Consider the following 20,317-nt stretch of genomic DNA (forward strand, 5'->3'; position numbering starts at 1 on the left):
CCACCAGTGTCTCCCCCTGTGGCACAGTACCTTCCCTGAATGGAGATTTTTCACCCAAAGGTTGCAGCTAGATCTATTTTAAGTAATTTAGCCAACATTTTAGCTATTTAGAACCAGACAGAGACAAAATTTGGAAGAACTAACAGATTTCTCACAGTGGGAGAGGTTATCTTAACTTTAAATTCCATGAAAATTCCTGGACCATCTTCTTGGGGATTGAAAGCTGCTTATTCCTTGCAACCTTATATTGCAGGATATTTCTGCATGAGGCATAAATCAGACTGTCTTTGCTCACTTTTCACAATAAATTAAATACATATCAGGGGAGAAGGAGGAATGAAGTACCACCAGCTCCCAACACTGCACTATGCCTCCCATCTCCTTGGGTTCACCCATGGAATGCACCAATATCCACACCAGAAATATCAAATACAGCTATAAAATGAAAATGCATTGATCTTACCTGCCATCTCTGCAGCACTGGCAGGGCTGGGAAATAAGTCAGTCCTTTATACACCTGCACTGGGGCAGAAATTAGTCGGGTCTAAGATGGGCGTGGCCAAAAAAATGGGACCAGACTGAGCCAAGAGGAAATATCTGCTGGTTTGCTTTCCTGGAATGATCTAGAAAGTGCACACATCTCCATTCCTTCCGACTTCCTTCTCGAAAAACCAGTAAAAAAAGGAATGAAGACATGCATTTCTTACCTGCAAGTGAAACAGATTAGCTTTACTTTATGATGGTAAAAGATCATGGTGGAATTTGGCTTCTTTTTCCTTGTTGGTTGACAGCTCTGAAGGTTTGGGAAGCCAGAAATGGATCATTTTGCCAGCATGCATTTGTGGAACATCCCAGCATCCACACAGAGCATGTGTGAATGGTGGGCCTGCCACTATCTGTGTCCAGGAAAACAAAGTTGTGTCCCATTAGGGATTTGGAAATTCCTAAAAAATAATTGCTGATTATTGGGGATGACACAGACTGGACAAGGAATGAGGCAGTAGCACGTAGCAGGGTCAAGCTGTCTCCAGCAAAATCACATGGACAGGAATATGGACAATCCCAAAGTTGTATCTGTGCAAATTCTTAGAAAGGAGCAAAGTCTTGGGCCAAATGATGTCATTCATTTCAATGTGAATTATGACAGATGGTTAGGAGCAAATTCTTCTGTGAGGGTGGGCAGGCCCTGGCACAGGGTGCCCAGAGCAGCTGGGGCTGCCCCTGGATCCCTGGCAGTGCCCAAGGCCAGGCTGGACATTGGGGCTGGGAGCAGCCTGGGACAGTGGGAGGTGTCCCTGCCCATGGCAGGGGGTGAAACGGGATGAACTTCAGGGTCCCTTCCAACCCAAATTCTTCTATGATTCCATGATATGCAAGAGGGAAAAGGACAGTACTTCAGTGGACTAATGAGAAGGTAGTAGAAATAATTTAATCCTTTGAACATTGGTGACGCTGATAACAAAAGACAATGCTGATTTTTCTTGCCATCAATCAGCCTTGTAAACCTCCCAGGATTATGGAGTCAATCCTTCCTACTGTTTAAATATTTTCACAGCTCTTATTAAACCAAAATAAATAAAAGAAAAGCATGTATGATAAAGGAAACTGCTACCAAAAAGATGCCGTTTTAAATCTGTGGGGGGAAAAAAGGAAAGAAAAAGAAAGATGCACGAAGGCCAGGTTTTCAGAAACTGAAAATGCAAAGTCAATATTTCTCCCCTAAAGAGAAGTTTGAAGCCAAAGCAGAAGGTGGCCCCCAGCACCAGAGGGACTCTGACCACCCTGCCAGGTGCTCCACCTTATCTATCCAGCTTTCCTTGCAAAACGTGTGTGGGCAGAAGTCCAGGTGCCTGCTGGGTGGCTTTGCTACTTTTTTTGTGTTTGTGACAAGTATCTTTGCCATTAGTGACTCTTAAGGAAACTTCCCTGTCTGACCAGCCAGGAGCCACCCTGGCAGTCCCAGCGGCACCACCTGAGCTGGGGCCCCTTCCCAGCAGAGGGGAACAGGGACCTGTGCACAGCCAGGTGAGGGGCACTCCGAGACATGGCAGGAGCCGATGGCTCCAGACTTTCCTGTGCTTGGACTGCAGGGGTATAACAGCCCAGGGTTTCCTTTGTTTGGATCCGTGCTCAGAGGCACCAACTTGAGCTGTTATTCTGTTGTTACACCAAGATTAAAATATTTTGAGCATCCAGACATCTGTGACTCTCCTGTGGGAAACCTGGGGTTGAGCTGCTGAGGAAACCTGGTCTGACTGGGCAAGTGTGAGGGGTGTGAGCACTCAAGTGGGGTCACTGGAGCCACGGCTGAGAAGGGACCTCAGTCCCAGCTCAGGCGGTGCCAGTGGGACTGGCAGGGTGGCTCCTGGACGGTCAGACAAGGATTTGTCCTTTACACCTCACTGGCAGGCTGGTGACCCCCACTGCCCTTGGACAGGGACTCTGTTCACCCTCGAGGACACACGTCCTTGTGGGCAGGTGGCCCCACACTGCTCCCATGGCTCCAGTCCCCTGCGAGGCAAAGGTTGCCTTCACTTTACATGTCCTGTCTGTTACTGGGGTGTAAGTGCCGTTCCCAAGGCTTTCACATGTCAGGCAAGCAGTACCATGTCACCTCCAGCTGGGATTTGTGGTGTTCCAGTGCAATCTTTGGAGCCTCCAGAGAACCCAGGGTATCCTGCTCACCAAGGCCGATGTACACTCAGCAATGTACAAGGCTTCCAGGCAACCGGGGCAATAATTATCCATGAGTTATCTGACCAAGCAGCAGATCTCCCCTATCTTGAGAAGATGCAGATTTCTTTTCTCTCAGGTTCTTGGTATTGTTAACATTACTTCTCGGTCCTGTTCAGGCTGCATATCTTCACCAGTAAATCCCAGTATAAACCCAGAGCTGTGTAAAACACTGATGGTGTTTGCTAAAAATGTGACTAAGCAGTAGGCATAGGAACAAGGTCATTAAACTCCAGCAACACAAACAAAAGAAAGAGCTCATTATTGCATTCCTATTTACCATCCTAATGGCAAAAGGCAGCATCCTCCTCTTCCTCATTTGACACCTCTGATATTCCTGCAAGCTCTTTCAGCTTTGTTTCCATAGAAATCATAGAATCACAGAATCCCAGACTGGTTTGGTTTGGAAGGGACCGTAAAGCTCATTTCATTCCACCCCATCCCGTGGGCAGGGACACTTTCCACTAGACCAGATTGCTCCAAGCCCCATTTAACCTGGCCTTGGATGACAGAGACACATTTAAATCCCAGGTGTGAACCATGATGCCTCAAGTTTAATAATGATTAAGGACTTAACTTAGGTACAACTTCAAATGTACAAAGTTTCCTCTTCACCTGCCAGTGGTGTATTTTTCCTATATTTCAAACTGTGGATTTATTTACAAATTGAGAGCCAATAGCCTGTACAAGCCAAGCTGTCCTTGTCCAGGGCACAGGTTTACAGAACTGTCTCCAGTGCATCTTCTGCTCCAATAGATGAAAGGCAGAGCTTATAAAGGGATGGAGTGAGCAGAATGAAACAGATAAAAGTGAGAAGTGATAAGTTACAGCACAGAAATTGTAGGGCAAGTAGAGGACGAAAACTTCCCAGGAGCACAAGGGTGACATTTAACAAAACCAGATTGTCCAGCTTTAAAAACAGAAAGGCTGCCACACTAAAAGAGAACTTTAACCCTTTATGGATAAGTGACAGCAACAGCAAGGGATGCTCAGGAGGTGGCACCACAGCATCACTGAGGTGTTCAGGGGTGTTTCCAGCTGTGTGATGCTCAGGAGTGACATTATCACCTCTTTTGGAAGCCCTCCTTTAAAGACTCAACAAACTTCTCAAACTTCTTCCTGCCCCATCTTTTAGTAAACCTTTCTTCCACCCCTTCCACTTCTCTTCCAGACTGTGAACCCATGCTCAGGCTGGAAAGTGGGAGATGGCTTCTCTGGAGATGGGGCTCGCAGGACTAGAAGGCAGAACACAGGAGGATGGTTTCTCCATTTTCCTTGTATCTTCCTGCTCTGGAATCAGTTCCCATCTTATCTGGAAATATGGGACACAGCAGAAATTGGCAGGCCCCTGGAAAGCCACTGCAAGAACACACGGCTTCAAATACTCCAGAGATTTATTTAAGCAAAGAGAGTGGAAGAAGCTTTAGATCCCACTGCAGTTTTCATTGTGTCCCACAGCTGGGAGATATGGGAGCCATCCACTGCCACAGACGCTTCCTCCTGGACTGCAGCTTAAATTCTTAAGAGGCTGAATATGTGAATAGAAGCAAGAAAGGATCACAGATTTTGTGGCTTGATGCAATGCTTAACCCTATGAAGGAATGTCTGTATGGACAGAGCTTGCAGGGGTTCCCTGGTGTTCCAAGGCCCCTCTGGATCATCCTATGCCCTCACATTGCAACCTGGTTTATGGTGAGAGCAGTGTCTTTAACACTGCAGCAAGCGATGGGAGGGAACAGTGAATCAAGGAATCACAAAATCATTTCGGTTGGAAAAACCCTTTCAGACAATTGAATCCAACTATTCCCCCAGTACTGCCAAGGCCACCACTAACCCATGTCCTCAAGTGCCACATCTCCATGTTTTTTGAGCAATTCCGGGGATGGTGATTCCACCACTGCCCTGGGCAACTTGTTCTCGTGCCTGACCACCCTTGCAGTGCAGGAATTTTTCCTAATATCCAACTTAAACCTCCCCTGGCACAACTTGAGACCATTCCCTCTCCTCAGGAATGGTGAGCGCTGTGTGCTGGGTCCAGCAAAGCCGGTGCTCGGGCAGGGCTGTCACTGTTTTGGAAGATCACTGAAACTTGGAAGATCAAAAAGGGTGAAAATGAGAGTTTGAACATTTCCTTGATTTAGAAGCTCTGCCTCATGACACACCTCGTGGTTTTCCCTATTGCGTAACACTGTAAAGTGCTATTTGTTACAAGAGAAGAGCTGTCAGCTCTCTGTTGAACTCAGACTTTTTTGTAAACACATCCCGTTCTTTTTATCAGGCAAGACTGTTTTGTCTGTAAATATGACAAGAATTGTGGATGAAAATAGGTGTTCACTGCCAACGACACAAGATTAGATAAGGAAAAAAGTCAACAAGATGAAAGATTCAGAGGAATATTGGGGCAATTCCGACCAGTGCAATGAAAGTGTGAGTCCAGCTGGGTTGCAAAAACAGTTGGGGGATATGGTGTCCTCCAGTCTCCTCCAGACCCTGCTGTTGGAGCTCTCCAGACCACACCTTTCAACCTCCTTAACCCCCTCAGACCTCTCTTTTCAGGTCTGGTCTCCTCCAACCTCCTCTGTTATGGTGCCCCTCCTCTCCAGGTCACTCTGCTCCCACTCTGATTCTCTCCAGGTCCCTCCATTGGGGTCTAGACCCTCCCATCCTTTTGATATCATGGTGGACCACTCCAGACCCCATTTTGGGGTCTGGTAATGTGCACGTCCCTGCTAATAAATCCCCATGGGAGGGGCATGGAGTGCCAGCAACATAGAGAAGCTCTTGCACAGCTCTTGGACACAATTCCAGGAACCCAGGGAGGGCTTTGGATGTCTCCGGATGAGTCCCAAAGCCAGCTCCAAGGATAGTGCTTCTAGGAGTGCCCTCCAAATTGGATTTTTGCTCCAAAGGAGAGGCCAAGTCACTACCAGACCTTGCTCAGCAAGGATTTCCTCTCAACAGCCACCTTTTCATCCTTTCTCCAAATCCCCTGCTCTAAAAGCCCAAATGCAGGCAGCAACCTGGTGAGAACCACACAAGCCTGAAACATCTTCTCCCAGCTGCAGGAGAGAACCTGCCAGATCCATGGCTCAGGCTGCCTCTGAGAGCCGTGTCTGGACATGCTGTCACAGAGGCAAAAATAGGGATATTGTAGGAAGAGGGGATGGAGAAGGCTGGGATGTCCCCAGGCCAGAAAAGGAGACTGGGGACAGTTGTCCTGGGACAAGTTTCCTGTTGGATACAAGGAGAGGAGACAGGACACAGATCTCCCACCATGTCCATCCCCCATGTCATCACCACTGACATTGTAGCCAGTGGCCAGTTCTGGTTCCCTGCACTCCTGGGATGCTCTGTGCAGGGCAGGTGGCAGCAGGAGCAGCAGTCCCCAAGCTGGACGTGCAGCAGGGACGGCAGAATCCACCTCCAGGGTGGGACCAGGTCCTGCTGTGTCCCTGGGCAGGGTTACAGCCAGGGGCTCCTGCAGACACACGCCAGACAAGCTGCTGTGATGGCCGAGTGGTGAAGGCGTTGGACTTGAAATCCAATGGGGTTTCCCTGCGCAGGTTCAAGTCCTGCTCACAGCGGGAGTTTTACTGTCAGTCCCTGTCTCCCTGGCCCCAGGAGGGACAGATGGACACAGGGCGGTCACACCCCCTCAAGGGACCCCTGTGTTCCTGTCCTGGCCCTGATCTCCAGGGACTCTTTACCTTTAGGAGATGGTCAGGAGGGTGTTCAGGGGGGCAGCCCTGCACCTCTTCTTACCACAGGAAGAAATCCTGCAATAGCATGTCCCCCCCTCTCCCCCAATACAGCCATGTCACCCTGTTCCCTACAGCTGTGTGACACTGCTCCCTACAGCTGTGTCACCCTGTTCCCTACAGCTGTGTCACCCTGTTCCCTACAGCTGTGTGACACTGCTCCCTACAGCTGTGTGACACTGCTCCCTATCGATGTGTCACCCTGCTTTCTACCTCCTGTCGTCCTGCTCCCTTACAGAGGTGTCACACTGCTCCCTAGAATTGTGTCACCCTGCTTTCTATAAATGTGTCACCCTACTCCCTGCAGCCCATCATCCCAAAAGCCATGTCACCCTGCTCCCATAAGGCATGTCACCCTGCTCCCTGCAGCTGTGTCACCCTGATCCCATAAGGCATGTCACCCTGCTCACTGCAGCCGTGTCACCCTGCTCCCTGCAGCCGTGTCACCCTGCTCCTTGCAGCCGTGTCATCCTGCTCCCTGCAGCCATGTCACCCTGCTCCTTGCAGCCGTGTCATCCTGCTCCCTGCAGCCGTGTCACCCTGCTCCTTGCAGCCATGTCACCCTGCTCCCAAAATCCGGGTCACCCTGCTCCCTACAGCTGTGTCACCCTGCTCCCTGCAGCTGTGTCACCCTCTTCCCACAGCCCATACCCTGCTCCCTGCAGCCATGTCACTCTGCAGTGATAGACTGAGCTTTGTTTGAACAAGCTGCTTGAGCCCTGTGATTTATTATGTCCCTGATAGTCAGAGATTAATGTCTTGAGTGTGTTCAAGAGGTAAGGGCAAAGGCTGATAAGAAGCAGATCCTGTGGAGGTGAGGTAATGTTTTTTATCATGCCAATTCCCTTCCTTCCAACAACTCCTGACTGGCACAATAAAGCATTCAGGAGAAATGGGGGCCTGACCCTGGTCATGGCATTGGAAGGGGACATAAACCATCACAGCCCCCAGTGTTGCATCAGTGTAAAACCCCTCCCCAGGGAGGTATCGGGGCACTGCCTCATGAGCTCCCTACATCCCTGTCCCGCCCTGCTCCTACACCCCACCACAGGGGTATCACCCCACTGGCAGGTGCAGCCTGACGGCAGTGGGAGGACAGGAAGCTGCTGCCACCCCCCAAAATTCATCCCGCCCTGACCCAGTCCCATACACTGGGAGCTTCTGAACCCTGAACTGAACCCCAGGAGCTGCTCCAGGACAGCACAGCCACCCAGGAAAAGATTGGGACCTGTGGTGGCTGCAGGAGCCCCTTCCCTGGCTGGGAATCGAACCCAGACCGCGGCAGTGAGAGTGCCGAATCCTGACCACTAGACCACCAGGGATGAGTAGTGACCACCAGGGAGGAGTGGTGACCACCAGTGTAGAGTGGCCACCACCAGGATGACCTGCTGCTGGCATCAACCAAGCCCTGAAGGGACAGGGACACTTGCTCCCCACGGTTCAAGGAGAGGACCAGAGGGGATGGATGTCACAGCCTTTCTGGGGGAATTGGCAGCGATGCCTGTGGCGTTGGGAAGCCCCTCTGTGCAAGAGGACCCCACCTCTGCAGGCCAGGGAAGCAGGACGTGGTTATGCCGTGACTCTGACCACTACTGAAGGCAGGTTTGGGGAAGGCAGTGACGGCAAATGGTCCGGGAAAAGGTGTAGCATCCTCTGGGGGTTCACCAGGGAGGTTTTCCTGCTGCTGCTGGATCATGGCCCCCTTGGGGCTGCTGGACATTGCCAGGCTCGTGTGCCACACACCACACTGGGCACAGTGTCATGGACACAACAATACTGACCCCCAGGGCACAGTCAGAGCTTCCCCAGAGTCACCTGGGGAGAAGAACAAAAGTGCAGGTACAGGCTGACTATCAGCAGAGCCTTTCCTGGGCGAGGGAAACGGGTGTGAGCCCCAGCACTGGGCAGGGAGTGTGTCTGGAGCCCCCATTCCTGATAGTTTTACCTTGCCATCTTGTTTTTCTATGAGGAAACAGCTGGTTGGGGCCGTCTTTTAGAACCTAATCTGAAGCTGTGAAGAGCAGGTAGGTGATTCTTGTTTGCAGAGAGTCCGTAGGGGGAGTAGAGACTTCTGTCTTCCTTTGCCCCACAGAAGGGGAACAAAAAGCGGCTTCCTGATGAACAGGGAGATGGAGAGCAGCTGGAAATACCCCCCACTTCCCCCTCACTCCCCAGAGATTTGCTGCCAGCATGGGCAGCAAGACAGGGCATTGCAGAGCCCCGGATCCCTGCCCAGGACAAAAAGCACAAGGGAGAGCCCAGGGCTCAAGGGGACAGTAAAAGTGTCACCTGTGCCTGCAGCTCCCAGCACGGCAGGGCTCCGATCCCAGGCGAAGGAGCGCTGACACAGAGGATGGACCTCCTGAGCTGTGTGCAGGGAGGAGACCCCGAGAGGGGAGCACGGGCGTGTCCCCAGGGCCCCTCAGCAGATGGGTGAACCGCGGCTGAGGTGGAGGTGAGTGGAAGGGCTCCAGGAACGCTTCCCGTGGAGGACAGCAAAGGGCCTGGTGATCCTTGGATGCTCGCGTGTGGTTGGGAGGGGAAGTAAATGGACAGAGAGAAAAAACCTCTCTGGTTTTCAGGGATCGATGCACACAGACTGGGGAAACCTCCGTGTGTCTTGCCTTGTCCCATGCAGCTCCCAAAAAATGGCCAGTGCAGCTCCCGTCTCCATCTGAGGCCAAACCCCACCACAGTTCCCCCCTGCAGCCATTCCATGACCTGGTCTGGGGTCCCAGTGGGACTTCGGGCATCCCGCCCCCCATCCCTGTGGTGCCACGATCTCATCCCAGGTTTCTCTGCAGTGCCTGGTGGATCCCAGATGCCGCCTTTGCTAACATGTTTCCTTGGGGAGGTGCGCTGCAAGAAGGAGAAGGCAAAGGGAGGCAGCTTTGGGGAATGCAGAGTAGGCCTGGAGGAAGGATGGAGCCACGACAAATGACCTGGCATATTTCCAACCTTCTGGCATCTCTGCTGTGAGGGCCAGGGCTGCAGAATGCACTTTCAAAAAGCCCTGCACAGAGCAAAGCCTCCCCGTGAGGGGCAAGGCTGGGCTGTGTGAGGATGCTACAGGATTGTGCCAGCCCTTGGGCATGTCAGGAGCAGGGAAGGGGGAGGCTGTGCAGGGCTGAGGCAGAGTCACCCTGCACTGTCAAAGCAAAAATCAGATGTCACGGTTTCAGTTGCCTTTACCAGCTGTGACAGAGTGTGAGCTCCAGCTGCCTTGCGGTTGGGGGAGCATCAGTACCTTTCTGTGGTTTCTTAGATCTCGATCTGGCCCTGTCACCTATTATGTCACAGGCAGTAACAGTTCCTTCGTCTGCCAGCATGTCTGGGAACACCAAACAGGTTCATTCGCATGTCCCAGGGCAGGACAGTCTCTGTCTCTGATCGAAGGTGAGTGGCTGCCACCCACCACGTGCAACTGGGAGGTGTCATGGCACAGGAGCTGCCTTTTGGAGCCCTTTGTCAGGCCGTGTGGCAGGGCAGGTGGAGGGCATAAAAACCAGACTTTTTCTACAGGCACTGCTCCTTGGAAAGAGAAATCCCAGCCCCAGGATCAGCCTTGGGGCAGTGGGGATGAGGCTCAGCACAAAATGCAATTAGTGTTGTGCTGAGGAGGTGAAGGTGAGATCCACTGCCTTCCTTTGCACCTGCGTGGGTCTGGGGCATCAGCAGTGCCCCCACACATCAATTAGCCAGACCAACAGTCTAATCACAATTCTTGAATGCAACATGGCAGTAGCAATAAATAATCCAGCTCCCCACCTCTGACAGGGGGAAGTCCCTTGGCAAATTCCAGCTGAGGTTTTGTCCCTTGCAAAGCCTGAGTACCCGCAGCACGTTGCTGTGCTGCCCCAAAATGCCACCACCATGTGTCTGTGACAACCCCATGATGTCAGGCACTCGGTTCAGCTCCAGCTCCTGCTCATGAAGAGTCCTCAGGGTCCTCAGGACACCACCTGGATTGCTCCTGGGAGGATGAGTTGGAAAAGCCATGGGCTCCTGCCCACCCCAGCAGGGTCCCTGGCACAGCCCTGGAGACCCTCCTGCAGCACTGGTGCCCACCCATGGGGACATCATGGTGAAGGGACACTGGGGAGGCTCTGAGTGCCCCACAGACCCATGAGATCAGTGGGGGAGAAGAAGAGGGGCAGCAGAACAGCCCTTGTCTGCAGCCCTGCCGCAACACTGGGGCCGAGGGTCAGTGAGGAAATCCCAGGAACATGAGCTTGTGGTGCCTCGTGATCAGCAGCTGGGCTGGAAAACACCCAGAGGAACCACAGGCTGCGAGCTGGCAAAATGGGGCCCTGTCACAAAGAAGAGAGAGGTGGAAAAAGGGGAAATGCTCCCTGGGACATCCTGGAGAACCCATCGTGCCATGGCAAGGGCAGTGCCAAGGCCTCTGGGCAGACCATACCATGATCCCCTGACTGTGGGCAAGCACCAGGGACTGGGGTCTCTTGGTCCCTCTCCACTCCCTGGGCTGGGGAACCTCCTGCTCTGCCCTCTGCATCCCGCCTTGTACCAAACCCCCTGGCACTTGGAGAAGATGCTCTTTGTAGAGTCAGGCCATCCAAGCAGGATTCCCAGTCAAGCCCTGCCATTACTGGGGGGTGTTGGGAGGGGTTTGGGGGCACAAGCCCCACACAGGAAGCACAGCACTGAGAATTTTGTGCTTGACGGTGCCAAGGCTGCCAGCCTGGATCTACAGGCAGCCTGAAGACTGAGTGTTCCTGCTGCCTGCCCTCACTGACCCCCTGTATCCACCCTGGACATTTCCCAGACCCACGACTGGAGAAGGGACCCCACGGCTGGACATGCACCTTCCATTTGAGGGTCTGAGCACCCCTGACCCCCAAAATGGGTTCCTTGAAGAGGATACCGAGCTGGGTCCTCCTGGTGCTTTGGGGAGGATGCTGAGGTGAGTTTGGTAAGCAGAGTTGTTTCGGATGATGCAAATGTGAAGCTGCTGCTGAAGGGTGGTTTCGTATCCTGTCTTGGTCAGTGGGGGCTGATTTGCTCACACTTACCTCCCTTCACACAAACACTATTCTGTTGCTTCCTCAACCAGCTGTTTCCTCTTTTTTTTCCAGTATTTGTGAGGCAAAGGCGCCATGACATCAGCTCTATTATTTTTTGGAAATTCCACACTTGCCTTCTAATCTGACTGACTGGCCCCTGTCCCTATAAAAAGCAAGGACTGAGCCAGCACCTCGCAAAAGGCACAGGAGGAACCTGCTCTGGTCCTGCTTCTGCTCTTGCAGCTTATCCCTGTCCAGGATGAACACCTCCACACTCTGCCTCTCTGTCATCCTGGTTGCTGCCCTCTTTTCTCAGGCCTTTCCTGCTCCATGTGAGTATAGCATCCCTCTGCTCTCCTGGGGTGGACTTTTGCTCTGACTGCCTGTAATTTGGAGCAGAACTGGCAAAAGTCAGCTGCAAAGGTTGGAAACCTGCTTGAATGACTTCTCCTGATTTATTTGGACTGGTCTTTCTTTCTAACATCCTTTCATCTTAGGGATGAATTTTACTGGTATCAAGGTTTTCAGGTTTCCTTTCCCCTGATTTTGTTTCTGGCCTTTAGGAGTGGACGCAGGGTAACCAAAGGGTTTTTTACCCTGGGATGTGAGTGTAAAACTTCTAACAAGCAATCCTAGCAATGTTGTTTATCAAGCTTTAATGTTCACAGCAATTTCTTGCTGATTTTCAGGGAAAACAGGAGGAGAAGGGGCTTTCCAGCTGATTAAGGGGTGGTTGCCTGTGCTCTCAGCCAGGAATGTGCAAGTTATTGAGTGATGATCTCAGGCTGGATCTCCTGATCTCTTCCAGTGGGATCTGACACAACTCCGTGCTGCTTCAGCTACACCTCACGAAAGCTGCCCCAGAGTCATGTGCAGGAGTATTTCTACACCAGCAGCAAGTGCTCCCAGCCAGCAGTTGTGTAAGTACCGGCTTTGGGCTGTGAGGGGAGGCTTTGCCAGCCTTAGGGCTCCTGGCTTCACATTCAACAGGGCCAGGAGGAGGGTGCTGTGAGCTATCATCCCCGGGGGAAGGGAGCAGCCACCCAGGTCCCTGTGCAGCGTGTGAGCCCTCACCCTCCTCAGCTGAGAAATAAGTGGTCCTTGGTCTCCTTGGACTGTCCCGGTGCTGGGAATAAGGCATGGGAAGGAGGTCAGGAGCCAGCAGGACCTTCCAGAGCTGATGAGCCCAATCCACACAACATTCCACGCTGCATCCAGGCTCACCTCTGCATTGGACAAGGAGATGAATATCTGAGCGTGGCAGGTTCTCCCAAGGGACCCTGATCTCCCCCTGGGTTTTAGCAGGCTCTGCAGCTCCCGGATGCTTGCGGGTTTGTGGGAGATGATCCAATGACATGACCCAAGTCCCTCATGTCCCTTTTCCCCTTCGGGACTGTAACCCCTGAACCTCTGACTTGCCAGGTTTGTGACCAGGAAGAAGCGGGAGGTCTGTGCTGACCCTGATGCCAGGTGGGTGAAGGAATATGTGAACAGCCTGGAGCTGCAGTGAGCACTGGAAGCTGAGAAGTCCTGTCAGACCATCCGTCAGAGCTTGGCACAGACCTAGAAATGCTACTGCCACGCACCAGGACCTGCTGAGCCACCTTGGGACTCCTGAAGTCCATTCCAAAGGTGTCATTTATATGCAATAATTCAGCCACACTTAGGGCAGCCGTGAGGCTGAAGACCTCCTGGCCTTGCAGACCCATCTTAGGCCCTTCTGTGTGATGTGGCTAAACTGAGCTCCACCTTGTGCCTCCACTGCTAGAATGGGAGGGGGATTTCATCCCAGAGCTAGGTTGGAATTAGGCCTGAGTGCTGTCCTGTAAGCCCAGGCTGAGTTTTGCCTGCTGAATTTTGTAGCGGTGCAGTAGATGCTGTGGGTAACATCTGCGCCTAGAGAAGGAAGTGGTACCCTGGTTTCTTACAGGATGCTCGTTGTGGAACCGCAGTGTTCGGGCTTATTCTCAAACCACTGTTTTGTGCTGGTGCCAAAGAATAAAGTTGTTTTCCCTCTGTGTCATCTGTGTCGTTTCCCTCCTGTTTGGAAAACAGGGACCCCACTACAACTATTTTGGGAGACATAGGGGAAAAACCCCAACTTCTCAGCTGGAAATGCCCCAGTCTCCTTAGCTCTGAAAGCCTTTCCTTCTGCTTGGCCTCCCTGATCCCAGCACCTCAGCAGCAGCAGCCTCAGCACCTGCTAGCACCTCCCAGCCCCCATGCTGATGCAGAGCCAGAACTTCCTCCCAGCCCTTTCCCCTCATCATATCATAGGCTGGGAGCTGGTGGGGCTTTGCCACTGCAGATCTGGCAAAGGAATGCCTGGAAATCTCAGGGTGGGGATTCAGGGGTGTCCCTATGGTGAGACGGAAGGGGGGTGGCTGGGACCACATCACTGGCACAGACTGCTCTGGGAATGCAGCCTGAGACAGGCTTAGCCCTTGGGATGCTCAGTTAGTGTTCATTGCAAGACAGGCACCAATTCACTGCTGTTCTGAATCTTCCTGGGGAAGGAAACAAGAATTTTGTTTAATAAAGCACAAAGTAAAACCAACAAAAGCACTTTATCAGCCTGCGGTTGACATTTAAAACTGGCTGATTGCTTTGTGGGTAGAAAACGAAACTGCTGGTCCCACCTCCCTGTGCTGAAGCTCTACAGGGGATGGGAACAATTCGGGCTGTATCCATCAGAGCCGGCTGAAGCAAAAGTTCAGAAGCTTTTGTATCACCCCTTGGACAAGAGTATCCCCACCTGGCAGCTTGGCAGGTCAAGTCTTCACTTCCAAGGACATTTTCCAGCATTTTCCACTCCATCACCCCAGGAGCAATTTCTTCAGGCCCCCCTCATGTCCAGCAACAAATGACCTCCAATAATTAGGGCCAAGAAAACCAGTGTGAGATAAAATCCTGTAAAACACCCCCAAGCCCCGTTGGTGCCACGGTGGTCTGCAGATGTTCATGTTGTCTCCTGACCTCCCCTTGCTCATCATCACCTCTGCCCAGGGCATCACCTTCCCCATCCCTGAAGGCGTTTAAGTGGCACATAGGGATGTCGGTCAGTGGTGGCCCTGGCAGAGCTGGGGTAGTGGCTGGGGCAACCATCCTAGAGGTCTTTTCCAACCTTAGTGATTCTGTGGTTCTGGGTGGGTGGACTCACCTGGAGCAGAGCAGGATTGAGAAAGAAAAGCAGCAACAAGGAGAGGAACAAGGCTCAAGCAGAGAGACCTTCAAGTTCCCATCACACAGACCATGTTTGTGCTTAGCACTGATCCATCCAGCCCCCACTTTCCATGGGGTAGCACCAGTGATGGGACGTGTAAATGGGTGGGTTTAGGAGAAAGGATTCTTGGATGAAGTGGCCAGTGCAGATTGAAAAGAGAGAAATTGAAGTGGCTGAGGTGTGAGGCCAAGTTCAAACCATCAGTTCTCCAGGAGTGGCAGTGAGAGGCTGTGCCAGGATGTTCATGATGGGATTGGAGCAGGGACCAGCAGGGAGACAATGTGGACATTGGGACTGAGGGTAGCCATGGCTCCTCTCTCTTCCCAGGGCCTCTTCAAGTGAAGCTGGGACAGAGGGAACAGCCACAGGGTTCATGCTCTCAAAAAGGCCAGAGAAAAGCAGGCTATCCAGTGTTTTGCCCATGGAACCATGAAGGTCTTCTGATCTCCTGATGTTCTCTGCCACTGCAGGCAGTGAAGGAAACATTCCCTAAGTTCAGCAACTGGAAACCGAAACCAGAAAGGCTTGAGAGGGAAATTCCCACAAGTGCCTGGGCACACAGCCAGGGACTGCCTGGAGGGGAGGCAGCTGCAGCACTGGATGATCCAGCCTCTCCAGCCTGTCCCTGAATCCCGGGCATGGGATAAACCCCAGTACTCCCCTCAACTTCCCTTTCTCCAAAACATCCATCTTCCATCCCCTCTCAGCACTCAGGGTCCCAGACCAGGGACAATTTGGGGCTCCTGCAGTTCCTCTGCAGCACCAAAAGCGGGGTTGGGATGTCCTCATGGGTATGGGAGACACCCAGCACCCCGTTCCCGGGCTCTTCACCCACTCCTGTCCATCCACTGGCCACTGTGCTCCAGGGTTTCACAGTGCAGTGAGGTAGCCCCACTCAGGATACACCCCTTGCAGACTTTCATCTCTCCACATATTTCCCCAGCACCAGCACCATTTCCTGGAACACAGAATGATGCTGGGCTGGGCTGCCCTTTGCTGGGATGCTGCTCCTTGGATGTCCATGACCCTCTTGCCTCCAGCCAGCTTTCCTGCCTGGAAAACACAAGACTAGAGAGAAACCACAAGACAACACAGAGGTGCTTTCCCAGCCTCAAGAGTTGCCAAATCTGACCTATAGCTGCAGCAGGAAAAAAATAAACACTAAGAGAAAGCGCTTTTTTGCTTTAGAAAGAAGAATGGGATGTGGGCAAGGCCAGGACAGCTCTGGACTATGCTGTGAGGGCACTTGAAGGTGGTCTGTAAGAAAAATGCTGACAAAACTTTTAGCAGGGCCTGTTGCTGTAGGACAAAGGGGAATGGTATTACACTGAAGAAGGTCAATTTAGAATGGACATTGGGAAGAAATTCTTCTCTGTGAGGGTGGGGAGGCCCTGGCACAGGTTGCCCAGAGAAGCTGTGGCTGCCCCAGCCCTGCAAGTGTTCCAGGCCAGGTTGGATGGGACTTAGAGCACACTGGTCCAGCAGAAGGTGTCCCTGCCCATGGCAGGGATGGAATGAGATGGGCTTTAAGTCCTTTACAACCAAAATCCTTCTGGGATTTCTTCCCAGAGTGCAGATGTCAAGGAGCCCTGAGCATGACCTCCATGGACAAGCTGTGCCCAGCACTGTGCTTTTACCCTTGGGACCTGCTCCTTCCCATTCGTGTTCCCATGGAAAGCTGCATCCTGAGAACAACTGCAGCAGGTTTTCTGCTGCTTGTTTTACCCCTGCAGCAAGAGCTGGACCTTCTTCTTTGTTTTACAGGTGGGAAAGTGAGGAACAAACCCCATTGGGATGGTCAGAATGAAAGATGGGTCCCCTGTTCCTCTCCAAGCAGCACTGCTGGTCTCAGCATGACTTACTGCACACCCATGGACCAGTCTGAGGTGGGGTATGTGGGGCTGGGAGCAGCAAGTGTGTGGGATGTGCCTGGGGAGTGTGGAGAGCAGATTCATGTGTGTAAAAGTCCCACATGTGGATACGAACACATCTAATTCTGTAGAGGATGTGGGGAGTGGGGGTGTGTGCAGTGGGGGAATGAGGTTTTGGAGGATGTTCCTGAGTCTGCAGAGTGGAAACTTTATGGGTTTGCCTCAAACCATTTTCCATCTTCATGTGTCCTACAGAGGCTCAGATGGCTCAGAGGGATGTTCTGTGTGTGAGCTGGTGAACACCACACGGAGGCACATAAGAGGGAAAAAGCAAAGGTTTTCTCCAAATTCTTTATTCTCCAGAATCATGAGTTCATGTGTATAAACCAGGGTCCCCTGTCATCCAACACTGGGTCACCCTCCTATAAATAGCCCTCCCTGTCACCCCCCTATAAATAATATCATTATCCACAGGGAAAAAAGGACTGACTGCCCCATATGATAATTTCTTAAATAACTTCAAATAATACAGCAGCCGAGGCGCAGTCCCATGGGCCTGGGGTCGGGGCAGAGGGATGAGGCTGTTGGCCTGGTCCGTGCAAGCCAAGGATAAGCAGCAGCTCCGAACACAAGGTGTCCTTCCAGCACTCCCTTGGGGACACCTGCAGATGCTCCTGCAGCTCCTGTTGTCCCAGGGTCCTGCTCCATGGCTGGAGCTCGGGATAACATGACTTGTCCATGATAGCAGCTGCACATGCTCTCCTGCTTGGCTCAGTTCTGCTCCAAGATTTGCAGGTGTCTTTGGACCCAGGTGTTTTCGGGATTGGCACAGACCTGGCGGCCTTCCTTTGTGACAAACCTGTGGAACAGGGATGGGACATGTTAGATCTCTGCTCACACCTGCTTCCCAGGAGAGCCTGGGTCCCAGCTTTGAGCATCACAAGAGGTTTACCCCTACACTCCCCACTCCCATCCCTTGTCCCACACTGCCTCCTCCACTCCTGCAAGAGCACCCCTGGGTATCCCCAGCAATCCCTGTGTGAGCCTTTTCTCCTTGGTATTCCCCTCTCCCTGCTGTGTTCCTGCCCCCCCCTTGCTGTGCAGAGCTGGTCAGCCCCCCATCCCCCCCCAGCGGCTGTCCCCACCCTGTCCCCCGTGCTGGCACTCACACGACAGCCGTCAGGGGACAACTGCTGCTGGTGATATAATGACGCTGGATGCGCTTCCATGGGAGCTTGTGCTGTGTATATTTGACACAGCAGATTGGGAGGTCAGATCCAGCTAGAAGAGGCAAAGGAAGACAATGTGAGCAGTGGGAGCTGTGCTGTCAGGGAAGGTAGTGAGGAATTAGAGAATAATTAAGGTTGAAATGGACATGGGGGGATCATCTGGTCCAATGCCACGAGCAGTATCAAGGTACTGTGGGAGATTCTCAACCTGCCATTGATCAGAGCTTCACTTCCCCAACTCCTCCAGCCCCAGGGCAGAGGCTGAAATCCTTCAACTCTAACCAGGAAAAAGTGCTCTGAGCCCAGGGTGGATGGATGGACAGATGGATGGATGGATGGATGGATGATTTTCTAATTCCAGGGTTCCTACATGCAGCTGATCTCTGGGCAGAGTGGAGAGTGGCACAAATGCTGGTAAATTCCCGGTTATCTCCATGGGAGCTCAATGGAGAAATAACACTGAAGGCCCAGATCTGTTCTCCCTTCACAAATGAAAAAGCAGGACTCACCTGGACCAGAGAAAGTCTGGGAGAAGGAGGCTGAAATGAGGAGAAGAGCCAATGCAGCTGCAGACACCTTCATCTTTCCGTCAGGCGAGGGCTGTCGGAGCAGGACCAGAAGCTCCGGAAGATGCAGCTCAGTGTGCAGCAGCTGGATTCAGCCCCCTTTTAAAAAGGAGTCCTGGAGGCAGCTGGGAGAAGCCGAAATGGAAATTCCAACATGATGAAAAAGGATGACATGAAAGTGAAAATAGCTGAAAGGAATTAGATGGAACAGAAAAAAGTAAGGCAGAATGGAATATGGTTCACAATGCCAAGTGACTCAGCACTCATTTTTGCTTTATTCAAAACAAAAGGAAACTAAAATATGCCAAGTGGCCTGGACACAAAGAGGAGAACGGTCCCTCTGGACTCCAGGGGGAGTTTCCCAGTGAAGCTGTTTAGGGAAAGACAATGTTTGTGTAAGATTATGCAGCTCTGGAAAAAACCCCACCAGGCAGCACAGAAGTGCTCTCGTGCCGTGTGTGCTGGGTGTTTGCCAGAGACTACTGAGCTGCTGCCCTAGAGCTCAGGGGTGGCTGCACTGAGGGCTCTGTGCCACCCCAAACACTCTGCCTGCCCTACCCACACCCACAGGGCTGGTGAGGAGCTGAGGCTTGAATTCATCCAGCCCAGTCTGTGGGAAGGCTGCCCAGGACCCATCTCCAGGTGGGCTGTGAGACCCCACAGCCTCTCTGGACAGCCTGTTTCAGAGTGCAATAAAGTTTTATCTGGTGTTTAAATAGAATTTCTCATTGCCTCTTGTCCTGTCAGTGGCTACCACTGAGGAGAGTTGGGCTGCATCTGCTTTGCTCCACACACGTTGGTAAGAATCCCCTGAGCCTTCTCCAGCCTGAACTGTACCAGCATCTCCTCCCTGGAGAGATGCTCCTGTCTCTTCATCATCTCTGTGGCCCTTTGCTGGACTCCCTCCAGCATGTCCATAGGTCTCTAACCCTGGGGAGCCCGGAACTGGACCCAGCACTCGAGGAACAGCCTCAAAAGTGCTGAGTAGAGGGGAAGGGTGTGACAACCCCTCCTCCCAGCTTTGTGTCACCTGCCAGCTTGCTAAGGGCGCCCTTTGTCCCATCAGCCAGGACATGAAGATATTAAGTATCGATCCCTGGGTTTCCCCGCTGTTGCCTTGGCATCCAGCTGGACTTTGTGCCATAGATCACAACCCTCCAAGCACAGTATCCAGCCCATTCTTGCCTCTCTCACTGCTGTTTAACTAACCCACCCTTCATCAGTTTGCCCTTAGCAGTCACAGGCATCCCAAAGGGCAGGATCCCACCTGGGAGCAGGGAGTTCACTGGCAAAAGGGGTTTGCCGCACCTGAGATATTTTTCCAGCCTCAGCCACTCCCTCCAAAAGATGGCTTGGGTAGAAGATGGATTTTCTGGCTAAAGAGGTGAGAAGAAAGCGGCGGACAACCTGCCTGACATGGGAGAGACTTGCAAGTCTCAGCAGGCCAACAACTCAGGGCAGCTCCTTGGGGAGAAGGGAGAGGGATGACCTAGGCTTCCTGATGTCCTGTCACATTCTGGGCACACAGTCAAAGACCCACCACTGCAGAGAGGATGCTCAGGCCTCTGGTTGTATTCCTGAGCCTGGATTTTCTCTCCCAGGAGTCTAAACCCCCTGCTTGGCTACCCTGGATCTGCACATGAGAGCAAGGGAGGTACTGTCCTTCACCAGCTGGCTTGTCCCTGGCCGGGACTGAAAGAAGAAGGTTGGAGGTTCCTGAGACTGGTGATGGTCTGTTCCTTCCCATGCTTATCCCATGGGGAGGATTTGTTTTGCATTCCTCCTTTCCCTCATGGTCTTGTCCTGCATTACATTCCTGATGCTGCCGGCTGTGACTCATCCTCATCTGGGCAGCGACCTCACCGGAGTGGCCAAGGGTGTGCTTTTAGAGGGGACAAAGGCTCTGTAAGTCC

At 52.4% G+C, this 20,317-nt stretch overlaps 2 protein-coding genes and 2 non-coding genes across 4 annotated transcripts; 2 read left to right on the forward strand and 2 right to left on the reverse strand.

Moving 5' to 3' along the window:
* The first annotated feature begins 6,235 nt into the window (after window positions 1-6,235).
* TRNAS-UGA lies at window positions 6,236-6,317 on the forward strand. The gene has a single exon. It is a non-coding gene; the product is annotated as a tRNA-Ser (tRNA).
* A 1,424-nt stretch (window positions 6,318-7,741) lies between these two features.
* TRNAE-CUC lies at window positions 7,742-7,813 on the reverse strand. Its single transcript has one exon. It is a non-coding gene; the product is annotated as a tRNA-Glu (tRNA).
* Window positions 7,814-11,544: 3,731 nt separating this feature from the next.
* LOC125336459 (C-C motif chemokine 5-like) lies at window positions 11,545-13,536 on the forward strand. The gene is made up of 3 exons (XM_048324982.1): window positions 11,545-11,847; window positions 12,324-12,435; window positions 12,938-13,536. The coding sequence occupies exons 1-3, from the start codon at window positions 11,775-11,777 to the stop codon at window positions 13,023-13,025; spliced, it is 273 nt and encodes a 90-aa protein (XP_048180939.1). The 5' UTR covers window positions 11,545-11,774; the 3' UTR covers window positions 13,026-13,536.
* A 3,437-nt stretch (window positions 13,537-16,973) lies between these two features.
* LOC125336460 (C-C motif chemokine 4 homolog) lies at window positions 16,974-18,585 on the reverse strand. The gene is made up of 3 exons (XM_048324983.1): window positions 18,348-18,585; window positions 17,779-17,890; window positions 16,974-17,468 (listed from the first exon to the last, which is right to left on the reverse strand). Exons 1-3 carry the CDS (start codon window positions 18,418-18,420, stop codon window positions 17,381-17,383), a joined length of 273 nt encoding a protein of 90 aa, XP_048180940.1. The 5' UTR covers window positions 18,421-18,585; the 3' UTR covers window positions 16,974-17,380.
* Between the last annotated feature and the right edge of the window lie 1,732 nt (window positions 18,586-20,317).

This window comes from Corvus hawaiiensis, chromosome 20 (genome assembly GCF_020740725.1).
Source record: "Corvus hawaiiensis isolate bCorHaw1 chromosome 20, bCorHaw1.pri.cur, whole genome shotgun sequence".
In the NCBI taxonomy this organism is placed as follows: Eukaryota; Metazoa; Chordata; class Aves; order Passeriformes; family Corvidae; genus Corvus; species Corvus hawaiiensis.